At 41.9% G+C, this 14,638-nt stretch overlaps 2 protein-coding genes across 29 annotated transcripts in view; one reads left to right on the plus strand and one right to left on the minus strand.

The window, feature by feature from the left end:
• Nucleotides 1-2,114, plus strand: part of CNTN4 (contactin 4) — a 657,650-nt gene extending 655,536 nt beyond the window's left edge. For 12 of the 24 annotated variants that reach the window (XM_065550819.1, XM_065550814.1, XM_042849913.2 and 9 more), the window contains 2 exons: nt 223-264; nt 914-2,114. In XM_065550819.1, coding sequence (XP_065406891.1) covers nt 223-264; nt 914-930 — 59 coding nt within the window. In that variant the 3' untranslated portion in view covers nt 931-2,114. Of the gene's footprint in view, nt 1-222; nt 456-913 lie in introns of those variants that run through there. The other 12 variants (XM_042849912.2, XM_008168071.4, XM_008168074.4 and 9 more) reach the window with 1 other exon arrangement.
• Nucleotides 2,115-9,488: 7,374 nt separating this feature from the next.
• IL5RA (interleukin 5 receptor subunit alpha) overlaps nt 9,489-14,638 on the minus strand; it is a 40,517-nt gene continuing 35,367 nt past the window's right edge. For 3 of the 5 annotated variants that reach the window (XM_065550824.1, XM_065550823.1, XM_065550826.1), the window contains one exon: nt 10,397-10,546. In XM_065550824.1, coding sequence (XP_065406896.1) covers nt 10,421-10,546 — 126 coding nt within the window. In that variant the 3' untranslated portion in view covers nt 10,397-10,420. Of the gene's footprint in view, nt 10,547-14,638 lie in introns of all 5 variants that reach the window. The other 2 variants (XM_042849910.2, XM_005288528.5) reach the window with 1 other exon arrangement.

Consider the following 14,638-nt stretch of genomic DNA (forward strand, 5'->3'; position numbering starts at 1 on the left):
GGCTAAACTTTGCAGGAACATCTGAACTCTTGGGTCTGTAGCCAAACTTACTTTGAACTCTGGACCTTCGGAGGTGACCACCTCCTTGTTTGTTTGTTACCCATTTGTGGTTTGTTACCCATTTTGCTGTCGAATGCATTTTGGACTCATCATGACAGGATTTAATGGCTGTGGGCTGAATCCTGCTCTCCTTACTGTTTCTTTTCTCTCTCCTTTTCTCAGATGCATATGCGAGAGGATCTGGTACTTCTACTTCAAATGCGTGTACGTTGTCAGCCATCAGCACAATAATGATATCCCTCACAGCTAGATCAAGTTTATGACAAAAATTACATAAAGGACTTCCTGTTTATAATATAAGCAACATTTAGCTAGTTGTTTTGAAGACACCCAGTACTAAGTAATATTGTTGTTCAAGTACATCTTACTACTGGAAAAAAAATGTTTTATGCTTCTTTAGGAATGGCATTATACAGTACTTCCTCAAAGCAAATATAGCTTTGTTTGAAGTTTCCTTGGAAACTCTGCAATGCACTGAAAACATCTGTAATATGATGTTACCAAAGCAGTTTACATATGTCCTTATATGCATATTTTTTATTATATATTTAGTGTTTTATAGAATTTTTTAAAGTTAACATATGATGTAGATATTAATTTTTCCTCTGCTATAAAATGCTACAGATAACACTATCATAAAAAATATTGTTTGGAATTTTTTCCTTTAAAACTGAGAGTTCAAAGTTGTTCTCAGTAAATTGGTTACAAATTGATTGTACAGTTTTGCAAGGGTACACATTGGGAGAACTGTTTAGGACTTGGTTTGTAACTCAAGGCAGCTGTATTTAAATGACAGTTATGATGGTTCCTAAGTAAAATCAAGTGCTTAAGATATTTTTTCATTTTGGATCAGATGAGTGTACAAGATAAACCTGAGATAACCTTCAAGAACAGCTACAGTCTTCAAAAATAAGTATACAGATTTTTGTTCCTAGCCAATACTTTAACATCATATATTAAGCTTTCATTTTATTGTATTTAAGTAGCTTTGTCTTGATCATAATTAACATTAAATTGAACATTAAAGTTGATATTACATAGTCGTAATCTCTTCCTATAGTAACGTAGACCAAAAGTTACTGCAGCAAAAGAAGGACCAGATTCTGAGCTTAGTTACCTTGGTGTAATCCAAAGTAATGCCAGTTTAAATCAATTATTTTACTCTGGATTTACATCAAGGAAATTATAATCACAATATGCATGTCTTTAAGATTTAAAACTAATTCTGGGTTCCACTGTCTGAATATGTATTTCTTTTCAGTGTACATTTTAAATGTAATTCATAAATCTTCATAATTTAATCACAAAATTATGTTTTCTTATATAATCTCTTTTGAGTGTCGGTCATAAACTGAATCTGACAGATGTATCATGTTTCTAGTGAATAACTCTCTGAAGTACATTTTTCATATTAATTTGCAAAGTATCTTTGTGTGTATGGTCCCTCAATAGTTCTGTGCTAGGAAGTCTTTGTTTCTTTACAAACTCTTCATACAAATATGAAGTTTTAATAGACTCATATTGGAAAATGACAATATCAACAGAAAAATAACTCTTCTTGAGAAAAGGACTGTTTGTTACTATGGGATCATTTTGTAAGTCCACTCAGATGGATCAATGCTGGTAAAAAGGCAATGGAATTTTCTATAAAAATTTTCAAGTTTAAATGCGCTGCAGTGCTTTATTTTTTTTCCTGATAGCTTAAATTTGCCTGTAACTTGTCTTTTTTGCTTACAAAATACTACAAGTTAACTTTTAAACCTTCTCAATATATTTATTCAGTAACTCATAATTGGGATTCCACTTGTGTAAAAGTCAGGGGTGTTAACCAGAGAAATATTGTCAATATTTCAAGCTGTGTTCCTTTCTTAGTTTGATATGGTTACTTCTATGTAAACACAAAAACAAAAAAACCCACAAAAACAAGAAAATGAAACAAAAAAAAAAGCCTATGTAGTTTTCGCCCCGGTGTAAATGATATTTATCGGTGATCTAGCAGATGTAATCTTTTTTTAAAGGTATTGGTAATAAATATTCTGTCATTTGTAAAGATACTGGTCTTTCAGGAGCATTTTTCCTAAATACCTGTTTATAATTTGAGACAAACTTCAGCACTGGTTATCTCAGATTGCCACTGACTTAAAAGTGGGAAGCAGTCCAACACAGAACTAAGGGGAGGCAGAGAAGTCTCTAGGCTTATTCTGCTTCCAACACTATAAAAAAAAAAAGAGTATCTGATGAATTTTGGATGATTCCAAACTCTTGTGTAGCTCTGTGACCTTTCAAAGCTTATGTAAACTAATATCATGGAGCCTTTACTGATGGAGAATCTCAGTTAGCATCTCATTAGATATGGAAAAAAGAAACAGATGAAATGTTTATCTTCACCAACCCATTTAACACTTCTGACAGTTAAGGAGGAAGGACACAAGCTACAAAAGTTCAGCAGGTAGGAAGGAACTGCAGTACAGGTGCCCAGTTTGCTGATAACATTTGCAGATAGCGCAAATACAGTCCAGAGGATGAGTGCTTCTGGTGCCTGTGGGAATATTAATTCTGTACGTAAGGATAAGCTTTATCAAGATTCCTGCTGACTCTTACTGTTACTGCTGAAATGTTCTTCTAAATGTTCATCCAATTCTAAGTTACACACAATTCCAATGAACCTTCACCTGAAAGGCTGTTGCTTTGGGTATGTCTACACCCAGCCGCTAATTCGGCGGCTGGCAATCGAAGTTCTGGGTTCGACTTATCGCGTCTTGTCTGGACACGATAAGTCGAACCAGGAAGTGCTCGCCGTCGACTGCGGTACTCCAGCTCGGCGAGAGGAGTACCGCGGAGTCGACGGGGGAGCCTGCCTGCCGCGTGTGGACCGAGGTAAGTTCGAACTAAGGTACTTCGAACTTCAGCTACGTTATTCACGTAGCTGAAGTTGCGTACCTTAGTTCGATTTGGGGGTTTAGTGTAGACCAAGCCTTTGTGTTTTACAATGTACATCCGGGTAGTTAATAGGTGGACTGCGGGCCAAATCCGCTTTTGAACAGACCCCAAAATCTTTTTATTTACTTATTATTATTATTTTTTTCCTGGAGTCTGGACCTTAACCAAGAAATTTGGACCTTGACAAAAAAAAAATGGACTATCCCTGAATTTGATGCGCAGGGTGTCAAGAATGTATATATCCTCATTTATACTGCAAGGGTTCTCTTTGATTCAATACTAGAGAGGCTAGCAGTTTCTTTGATATTGGTATTATCCTCAGTTTGTCAGTGCTGCTGGATTTAGGGTAATGGTAAATTGAAAATGGCATTAAAGTCATGAGTTGGCATTTATATGGCCCATACTGCGGTTTCATAAACTCAGTGTTCTGCTTGGGAACGTGATCTCTGGATCTAGATATGTGTTCTCACTGGATGCTGTGTGTTAAATTTAACAGTAAACAGACACTCCTCAAAAGGGTGTGGAGGGGAGTTAATTGCAGCCCTTATGTGGATTTAAAGTGGATTGAACGGACCAAGCAAGAGGTCCAGGCAGAGCAACAGGCTATGCAAGCAAAGGTGCAAGATTTCCAGGCAGATCTTCCCAGTCTGATACTAGCTAGCTTACCACTCAGTCCAACATAGCTCTTCTTACAGACTCCAACTTCCCAGTGCTCAGTGAACAAGCAAGCAAGGAGAAATCGATCTGCACAAGCTTCCCCCCATCACATATTTCCAGCAGAATGGTGTGGGGTCTGAATATCCCGCAGTATTACATTTCTAACATTGAATTTCAGGCACATCAGTGTGTGAAGACGATATGATTATAGCACTCCAATGACGCTGTACCTTTTCAAAGGAGCCAGGCTCCACTTTATGATCAAGGGAGCTTAAAAATCAAATGGCCCAGTAGCATAATTCAATTCTAAATTTGCAATATTCAGTCAAGTTCAGAATTTAGTGGTAGGCATTCCCCGTGCTGACTCTCCAGCTGATGTTATCTCAGATATTTTTGTGTTGATGTATATGATGAATGTATTGGGTTTGTGTATCCGAATTGAAGACAAAATTTGTGTGAAGTATTCACTTGGGTGTCTAGCAGAAATGTACTGAACCTATTTGTAATTCAGAGCTAAAAACACTGGTATAAACAGGCTCAATATTTGCTTCAGCACAGTTGCAACCACCACACCAGCGGTAAATTTGGCCCATCATCTCTGCCATATTACACGGTAAAGAGGCAGTAATCACTAAATGATAATAGTGCAATTAACCATGAATGTTATGAGTGTATTAGAAATTTTTCAGTGACTCAAATTACTGTTCTGTGGCTCAAATTGCTAAATGACAGGAAGGAATGAGTTACTAGAGAGTTGTTTTTTTGTTCTTTTTAAATAAATGGCTAGTCCCTTTAAGCCACAAGCAAAGCTTCCCAATATACATCTGCATAAGATAGGCAGTACTGTGATGTCAACAACAGCAAATACAATGGGCTAGATCTTCAGCTGGTAAAGTTAATGATTCTATGTTGATTTATATCAGGTTAGGATCTCATCCCATTAAAAGAATAAACCCAGTATAAATCTGTGCTGTTGGCAGTAAGAGGTGCTGTAAGGAGGGGAAAATAGTGATTGCCTTGAAAAATACTTGTTTTCTATTATCTGATACACACAAACATTTTGTCTTCAAAGGGAAATTTACATCTTGAATATCTTTAACGATGTAATAATATTTAGCTCTTCCCTACTGCTGTTCATCTGCAATTCTCAAAGCATTTTACAAAGGGATGTGAGGTCATGATGCCCTTTTTACAGAGGGGGAAACTGAGGCACAGAGCGGCAAAGTGACATGCCCACAGTCACACAGCTAGGAATAAAACCTAGGCATCTTGATTCTCAGTCCAGTGCCTTATTCACGGACCACACTGTCTCTTTCAATTATATTTACAAACTTGCCTGATTAGACTTTATTTCTAGAATCTTATTGGAAATTTTGTGGTTTAGACAAGACAACTCCTCTCTGGAGATGGGGTACCTGGATTTCAGAAGAGCACGTACCAGCATAGATACATGGAGATGCAGTATTGCTCACCTATGGGCAGAATGAACAAATCTAGGTGCCATATCCTAACAGTTTGTTGCTGGATATATATCTTTCATGTTATATTTTATTTAAATGCATTTTTCCAAGAGCAAGGCAATGGCTGTGGTCCCCACACAGCATTTATATTCTATGGGATCGATTATGCTACCCTTACTCACACTGTATAATACCTTACACCACAACTAGTGTTGTGAGTAAGGTTTTCGCAATCTGGCCCTTCTTGAGCAAGTGAGACATTTCTAGAAGTACTAAGAATCTGGAGCATTGTTTCTGGCTTTATGACAATCTGTACACATTCTTGCATGTTTTCATCAAATCTTTGCAAATGTTTGTGTAATTTCCTCATGCACCATCCATCTGGCTCTTGTCAATAACACTAAAACTTGAAAGATTGTCGTTCGTTTTTATTTGAGACATTAATCAGAAACACAAATATTTGTCCAAGTACACCAGCCTAATATACCAGTCTTTTATGTTTGATCACATCACTAGCTTGGCTGGTAAATTCTGAGCATTCCAGGCAGTTTCTAATCACTGAACCTATAGTAATACAACGCAAAAAATATTTAAATATACTGCATAATTCCTGTGGTAGCCTTCTGTTAAAAAGGGCTTAATAAATGAGAGAGAACTAGATTTAGCATTCTTATATATTAGGATATTTGATGGCATAAAACAAATAAAATACATCAATAGCAAATGTATTCTCCTGTGTTCTCATTTTAAGCTTCTGTTGATCTAACACACTGTTTTTAGGCTGTTATATCTTGGCTCCTCTGATCCATTAAAATCACCCGAAGGGAGATTTTTAGGCACAAAAATTCAAAGGAGTCATACCAATTTACACCAGTTTGGGAACTGGCTAATTAAAGTTAAAAAAAACGAGGCGTCCTTGTGGCACCTTAGAAACTAACCAATTTATTTGGACGTAAGCTTTCGTGGGCTAAAACCCACTTCATCAGATGCATGGAGTGGAAAATACAGTAGAGAGGTCTAAATACACAGCATATGAAAAGATGGGAGTTGCCTTACCAGACACCTATTTAACAACAGCACCGGACACTAACTTCCTGATAGTATTAGAAGAAACTCTGCACAAGTTGCCACACCTCATGAGCATCAGCAAAACAAGTTCCCTTTCAAGACAAAGTTACAGGTTTATTTTATAGTGTGCTCTGTGGATTACACAAGGCAAGCATACAGATTGCAAGGGAGGCAACAAGATTAAACTAAAAGAACAAACACTGGCTTAAACTCTGCTTCATTGGGGTTGGACTGGTGCAACTGAGAGCTGAAATGTGTAGCGTACAATGTAGGCAATACCAGAAAACTGTATTGATTAAGGCTGGAATTCTCAAGGATCCTAAGGGAGCTGAAATTAATGGGGAGTTGGGAGCCTAACTCCCTTTGGCTCATTCAGAAATCCCAGACAAGAGCAATAATATTTCTCTGAGGGTTTTCTTTCACAGGGTGGCTGGCTGTCGTAAGTGAAATAGGTCCAGCTTCCCTGTGCCAGACGAGGTGCCCCAGGCTGCTAGTTAAGAGGGCAGTGCAACACCTGGGGCTATAAAGGATCAGGGAGAATCTAAGAGGAAGAAAGACGGTGAGTCGAGGTTGCCAGAGTTAGTCAGGAAAAGGCAGGTCAGTCAGGAAGGGCAGGTGAGAGCTGCCAAGTGTTTCCTGAGGCAAGGTTGAAGGCGCGGAGAGTCACAGGTTGGGTTTGCCAGCTGACCTCCCCAAGCCAGAGAGCCATAGCTGAAGGGGGCTGAAGTAGGGTGACCAGATGCTAAGTGGAAAATATCGGGACCACCACAGGGGGGGTGCCTTTTTAATTGTTACACTCACCCGTCCGGCATTTCGGCAGCGGGTAATAAACCTTACGGCCAAAGACAGAAGCACCCACCGCCGAAAACCGTCAGCGACCGAAGGACCCACCGCCAAATTGCTGCGAAGACCCGGACAGGTGAGTGTAAAAGAAAAAAGAAAAAAAACGCCCGAAACAAAATATCGGGACAAATGGCGTCCCAACCATACTTTGGTTGGGACACGGGACAAACTTCTCAAAATCGGGACAGTCCCGATTTTATTGGGACAACTGGTCACCCTACGCTGAAGGCAGGAGGGGCATCGGAGGAAAGTGCTGGCTGGTTGTAAGCAGGAGAGCCAAAGCTGAGGGATGAAAGCAGGGGAACAGCAGTGGTGCTCACCCACTGATGTCTCCACTCTGCAGAGCTGGACCCAGGAGAACAGTGAGAAGGCTGGGGGAGCAAGCAGGGCTCCCCTGGTGAAGATGCTCTCCCACTCAGTTTTTGGTTTGGGCAAATGGCCAGTCCTCAGGTTAGAGGCATTCCTAGCACAACAGTTCATTGCTGAAAATATCAGGCACTCAAGCACAGATGTTGTGAAGAAAATGCTCGAGAAGCCATGAGAGGGCACAGGACATGCTCCAGAGAGGTGCTGGGTGCCTGCCACTCCCACTGACTTCGGCACGTAGGCCAAGAATTTGTTTCATCTGCACAAGCAGCATTTTCAAAGTAATGATGACGATTTATTAGTTAAGTGCTGATAATGTGCTCAGCACTGTCTGTAGACGGCACGTAGTACAGATGGGCTTTACGCTGATAGGCTAACCATTTCACAATGTTTGAAAGGGCAGCTACCAAGAATCTGTTGGCTTCCTCTTTACATATGAATGTGTGACTTTTCCTGGTTTTCTGTTGAACTTTATAGATGTTGCCCTGAATGCTTTTCAGTATGAATTCATCCGTGTTTGAATTTGGCACAGTGATACCATTGCAGAGCACAAAGCTATTATCCTGATGCATAAAATCCAAGGTTGCATTGATTGCACAAGCAAAGAATTATCTGAATGCACACAATCACTTATAAGTGTGATTAGTTGTGCATGCAAAAAGCTAATTTGCGTGTGCAGTTATCAATTGCATGTGCAAATTAAGCAGCCTATTTTGGATGCTGCAGAAGGTAACTAACCTCTTAAAAATCAGGCTCTCATGACCTCACAGTTTACAAACTCTTGTCATTTAAGAAGACCAGATGAGCCTGAGCTGTCATTATCCTGCACCTGTTTAGTCAATTACAGCAGTGCAAAAAGAATGCAAATACAAAGTTTTACACCCGTTTTGCACTATGGTAACTAACTGCACAAGGTAATGGAGAATCAGGCCCTGATGTTTGACCTCTGGTTAAATACTATGAAACAGAGTTCTGCACATCAAATTTCACACACCATTAAAGCAGTTCTAATTACCAAAAAAAAAAAAAAAGGGAAGAAAATCCACATTTTAAATTAAATCGAGTACAGTTTGCCTAATTAGGTAAGTTGTTAGTATTTGCTTATACTTCCATTGATATAAATTACACTTTACAGATATTAAGACATAGGTCTTGCAAACTAAAAAGCTTACAACCTAAGATGAGTTCAACAAACATAGGATGCTGAGGGAATTAATATTAAAAAAGGGAAGGATGGAGGGAGGATGTAGTTCATAGTTCCAGCTATTAGAGCAGCTAAGACGACAAAGGATGTATCATAATTGAGTTCCATTTTATATCATGGGGGGTTGTTTGTATGGGAAAAGGTGAGTTTAAAAAGGGAGTGGAGGGCAAGGGACTTGCATAACGAAACACAGAGCCACCATCTCTTGAAAAAGTTATTTCACTGTGTTTTGATTTTTGAGTCTTTCTGGCTGTGTCCCTCCTGCGCTCACAAAGAGCAAAGACTCAAATGTGATTTATATAAGTGTGATAGTCCCCTAACCACTTCCTCAGAACATACGGTTCTAGGAACAAAAATATTCCACTTATCGGAGAACAAAACAAGCAATAGGAGACCAGTTCTTCAGCCCACTCTTATAGGGGTGGTTCCACTTGGCCAAATTCAGCTCCGATGTAAGTAGAGGTAGCTTCACTGAGGTTATTGGGGTTCTATCTCTTAGCTGCCAAGCAGAAGAGGTCTTTGGCTGTCATGCTTTGATAAGAGATGCTTACAGAATGTGTGACGTTGCCCTCTGGTGTTGTCTGGACCAGTGATCTGCTAGGTCACTCCAATCCTTAACTCTGGGAGCCAGCCTTACCCTGCTCTGCTGTGAGAACCCCAACCCCTGGGCTGTTCATGCACAGCCTCTGGCATGTCAGCTGCTCCCAGCTACTTGCAAGCGAATGACACTAGCCAATAACTCCGGTCCCAGAAACAACCCTAGGAACCTCCATCTTGCAGTGTCCAGTTATGTCCAATGGATACTGCAAGCTTATATAAGTTTGTCAATTTAACAAAGACATTGTTATCCCAAGGGGAGTCTCTGACACGCTTCAAACCAAACACACTGCTTCAGGTAGAACAAACAGATTTATTAACTATAAAGGTAGATTTAAGTGATTATAAGTCAAAGCAAAACAAGTCAGATTTGGTCAAATGAAATAAAAGCAAAACACATTCTAAGCTGATCTTAACACTTTCAATGTCCTTAAAAACTTAGATGCTTCTCACCACAGGCTGGCTTTTCAGTCAGGCTCTCCCCTTGATCAGCGCTTCAGTCGCTTGGTGGTGGTGGTGTCTGTAAGTGTAGGTGGAAGAGAGAGAGAGCATGGCAAAATGTCTCTCCCTTTTATCATGTCCTTTCTTTCCTCTTGGCTTTGCCCCCCCCCCCTTCAGAGTCAGGTGAGCATTACCACATTGCAGTCCCAAACTGCCCAAAGGAAGGGGTGATTCCCTCAAGGGTCTAACAGATTCTTTTGTTGCTGCCTAAGCCAATGTCCATTGTTCCTGTGAGGCTGGGCTGGGTTTGTCCCATCCATGCCCTGATGAGGTTTGAACTGCCTCTCGGTTCTTGGAGAGTTTTTGCCAGGGCTTGCTTTAAGCCATGAGGATACATTTCCACCTCGTCACTATATACATGAAATTATAATCTATAACCGTACTGTAACATCACTATAACAGCCATGCTCAGTGCATCATGAGCCTTCCGAAGACACCCAACATGACAAACTTTGCATTGGATACCACACAATCATTTTATAAAGATGAACATGGGGGTGTAGGGTGTCCCCCCCGAGGTACAGAGTGTCATAGAATGTACTCACTTTTTTCTTAAAAAGTGACATTTGTATGTGTTAGCTTGGAATTAAGCAACTTCACCTCTTGGAAGCAACACATTTTTCTGTCTTTGAAGCACTGATGATGGTATGATCTGAAGGTTCATCCAATCTAAGATGTTGTCACTTGCAGTAACACTCCCGTTAATTTCAAGCTCATGAATGGATTACAGATTACAAGAATTACAAGAATCTTCAAGGACATCCGAAGACAGGTCTTCAACATAACTTCCAAGATCTTCAAAGCAACTTCCAATTTCTGTTTCCGTTTCACTGGTAAAGGTACGTGCTCTCTGAAACATAAACACTGCTTTTAGCTATCAAACGGTAGGTGAAAAATGCGTTTGAGCTACAGTTCAAAGTTCACAATGATTAAAAACACACAATTGAAAAATATATATTTTTGCTTGAGATTTAACCTCTGAAACTGGTGTATTCCAGAAGCAACGCACCCATTAACTTATCCAAGCAGTCTGAAATTTTGCAGGGTGCGAAGTATGTCTCAGCAGGGGATAAATTGTGTAAAAGTTTATATTACAATTAACCCAGTTGCTGGTTGTGGCCATTTTGCTGACGCTTGTCACTTTTGTCATGGCAGTGTGAGATCTACTGACAAAGGTCACAAATCCAGCTTTGTATAATATTGCCTTAACTGGCAGAAGAAAAATACTGAAGCACTGACTGTGGGGAAAGTGGCACTATCTTACTCCACAGATCTGCCCGAGGTGTATTTGGTGTCTAATTATATCTATTATATATCTTCTTATATCTAATTATTTTCATTGCAAAATCAATGCTTGACTTCTTTTTTTACTCTGGCCTGTTAGCTCCGAGAGGAGCAGTGTGGTGCACCCTACCAGCATGCAAGAGACTTGGGGTTCTATTCCTGGCTTGGCCACTGGCCTGCCATAACCTTGGACAAGTCCTGTAAAATCCTGGTCTCACTGACTTCAGTGGGGATTTTGCCATAACTTCAGTGGGACCAGATGTTCACCCTTTTGTAAAGTGACAATGATATTTTCCCTCCTTAGTAAAATGCATTGAGATCTATGGAGGAAAAGTACTATGAATAGTATTAGGAGAGACTGAGAGGGCTATCCATCATATAGAAAATTCTTAAATAAGAATGGTGGTGCCAAATTTTGACCTCTGAACCCCAAATGGGCTTTCACAGGTGTAATTATGGGTAGAATGTGGCTTGCAGAACCTTGATACATGAACCAGAAAGAACACAGTTGGACTTTCATGATCCGAAGCTAAGTTTGTAGGGCTGGCAGAGAGACACAATATCTGTTTACTTGTAAGTTGAACAAAGTTGCCTTGGAGTCACTGAAACATAATAAATATGGAAATTGTGAATTGCCATTTTTACACAGGCCCTTTTCTGAGTTAACATTAAATATTTAAGAACTGACAGGCAACACCATGATGCTGGCAATCTCAGCGGAGACACCAAAATTGATCTGGCACAGAAGTGGTCCCATCAGAACAAACTAAGGCATTCCCGTGCGGTGGGGGGAAATTTGCACTGCTGGCTGCTCATGTTGTATTGTATTCTATTCAGGGCCGGCTCTAGGCACCAGCAAAACAAGCTGGTGCTTGGGGCGGCACATTTTTAGGGGCGGCATGGCCGGCGCCAGAATGCCGCCCCTAAAAATGTGCCCCGGCCGCCCTAGCTCACCTCCGCTGCTGCTGCCACGGGGCGCGAAACAGCTGATTCGCGCGCCGCTACTTGCCCTCCCTCCCAGGCTCTCAAGCCTGGGAGGGAGGGGGGAGCAGCGGCGCGTGAATCAGCTGTTTCGCGTGCCGCGGCAGCTCGGAGTCTCCCCCTCCCTCCCAGGCTCTCAAACCTGGGAGGGAGGGGGAGATCCCGAGCGGCCGTTTCGCGCGCCGCTGCGTCCCCTCCCGCCCAGGCTTGGGAGCCCTTTTGAGGTTTGAGAGCCTGGGAGGGAGGGGGAGATGCGGCGCCCGTGCCGCGGCCACTCGGAGTCTCCCCCTCCCTCCCAGGCTTTCAAACCTCAAAAGGGCTCTCAAGTCTGGGAGGGAGGGGGAGATCCCGAGCAGCCGTTTCGCGCGGTGCGGGCGCCGCTTCTCCCCCTCCCTCCCAGGCTCTCAAGCCTGGGATGGAGGGGGAGCAGCAGCACGCGAAACGGCCGCTCGGAATCTCCCCCTCCCTCCCAGGGAGACTCCGAGTGGCCGCGGCGCGGGCGCCGCGTCTCGACCTCCCTCGCTCCCTCCCTCCTAGGCTTGAGAGCCTGGGGGGAGGAGGCAGGGCTGGGGATTTGGGGAAGGGGCGGAGTTGAGGCGGGGCCGGGGGTGGGGTAATTAAAGAGGGGGGGGCGGCCAAAATTGTTTTTGCTTTGGGCGGCAAAATCCTAGAGCCGGCCCTGATTCTATTGCTAAACACAGGCCTTCTGCCTCTAGGGCTATCAATCTGGTTTCGTTCACCTGCATTAAATTTACTTTAAATAAAAAGATTGCTAAGTAAAACCCAATGCTGCTCTCAGTAATGTAAAATGCTCTTTGTCTCAGTTCACTTTTTCTAAAGATTGCTTAGCTGCTATGTTAATATTTGCTATTTCTCTTACTCTAAAATCAGTTTGTCATACCCAATCACGTTATTTTCCACAGTTGACTTTACTTTAATTAAAAACAAACTGAAAGCTTATACAATAATCTCTTAAGCCTGTTTCCTTGATCAGACTGTGGAATAACAAAGGAAAACTTTTCAGAGGGCGGGGGGAAATTAGAAGCAAGTTACTCTACAGAATTCTCCATGAAAAGCCAAGGAGAAGTTACATCTTATCTGTAAGGCAATTATATTGTTTCAGGAATAGCAAACATAAGAAAGCATAAAAACTGCTTAATATTAAGTCCAAAGGATTTCTCATCAGTTTTCACAAAGTAAATCAGGTCAGAAGACAGAACTTAGATGGTGTTTGCGTCCGTGCCAACACATGGCTATCTATCTATGGTATCTCCATATCCCCCATTACTGTAATATCTGAGTGCTCACAATCTTTAATGTACTTATTCTCACAGCATCCTTGAGAGGCCATTATCCCTATTTTACAGACGGGGAACTGAAACAGAGAGACTAAGGGTACGTACATTGCAATCAGGGGTGTGGTTGCAGCTGGAGTAGACATACCTGAACTAGCTTTACTCTAGCTAGCTTGGGTACCAACAGCTCATGCTGCAGTCCGTGCTGCCATGGGTTCACTGCCATTCGTACCCAAGCTGGCTAGATTAAAGCTACTCAGGCATGTAACATACTTCACTCATACCTCCGATTGCAGTGCTCCATTTGACTTGCCCAAGAAGTCAGTGGCAGAGCAGGCAATTGAACCTAGGGTTCCCAGCTAGTACTATAACCACTGGATCATCCTTCCGCCCTAGAATGTTTCCTAGAATATATTCTTTAGTGCTTTGTCCATTCAGGTTTCAAGTTTCCTCTGTGATGGACTTTTCCAGCACTTCCCACCATTCCTCCACCACATACATCTTGCTGTCAGCAAATGTTTCCAGATAAATCTTTCTTGGTTTTCCCTTTCTTCATTTCATCAGATTAGTCCTAGTTACACCACTTGTACTATCCTATACAAATCTGCCATTAAATACCTCTGGACTCGAACTCCACTTCATGGTTTAGGAGACAGCTCCTTTCCCCATCGAAGCTATGGCAGCATCTGTAGCAATCTGGGCTCACTTTGGAACACTTTGTGGGCACAGCTTCCAAACGTGAATTCTAAATCATAAGTGCAAATCCTATAGCTGACTAGGCAAGCTGGCACTCTGGCCTTCCAATGGGTAGCTCGCTATGCACCTACATGCCAGTTTGCCTGAGCAAATGTGTGATTTGGGTGCACATTTATGTGGTCACCCTTGAAAATCTGGCTATTTCTCTCAAACCCTGAAGGAATGTATATGGCTTCCCCTGGGCTCCCCAGTGGGCAAGCTGCAGGCATGGCAGGACGTATCATGCCTCACATTAGAAGGTAGTAGCAGGCCACATCCACTGCTCACACACACACACACAAATACACAACTGTAGCCAGCCCTAGTCTAGCTACAGATATTTCTTCAAGCAAAGTCTCCTACCCAGGTTTGGTCCTTTTACCAGGATTTGGCCTTATACCTTGAACTTTGTGGCTTTGTGGCTTATTTTTAGTAGAGCTATGTAATATAGAAGGCAACCCTTTAGGATTTCACAAAAATATACAATGCACAAACAGGGCTAGATCTAAAGTCTTCACTAAAGTCAACAGATCCTTGCTCATTTAAACCAGTTTGAGAGTCTGGCCACAGTTGCCATAATTGCACACGCAACTTCACTAACTGCAGGTGCAAATGGCTAATTCGGTTTCTAGCTCGTCTTTTGCACT

This window comes from Chrysemys picta, chromosome 7, assembly GCF_011386835.1.
Source record: "Chrysemys picta bellii isolate R12L10 chromosome 7, ASM1138683v2, whole genome shotgun sequence".
Classification (NCBI taxonomy): domain Eukaryota; kingdom Metazoa; phylum Chordata; order Testudines; family Emydidae; genus Chrysemys; species Chrysemys picta.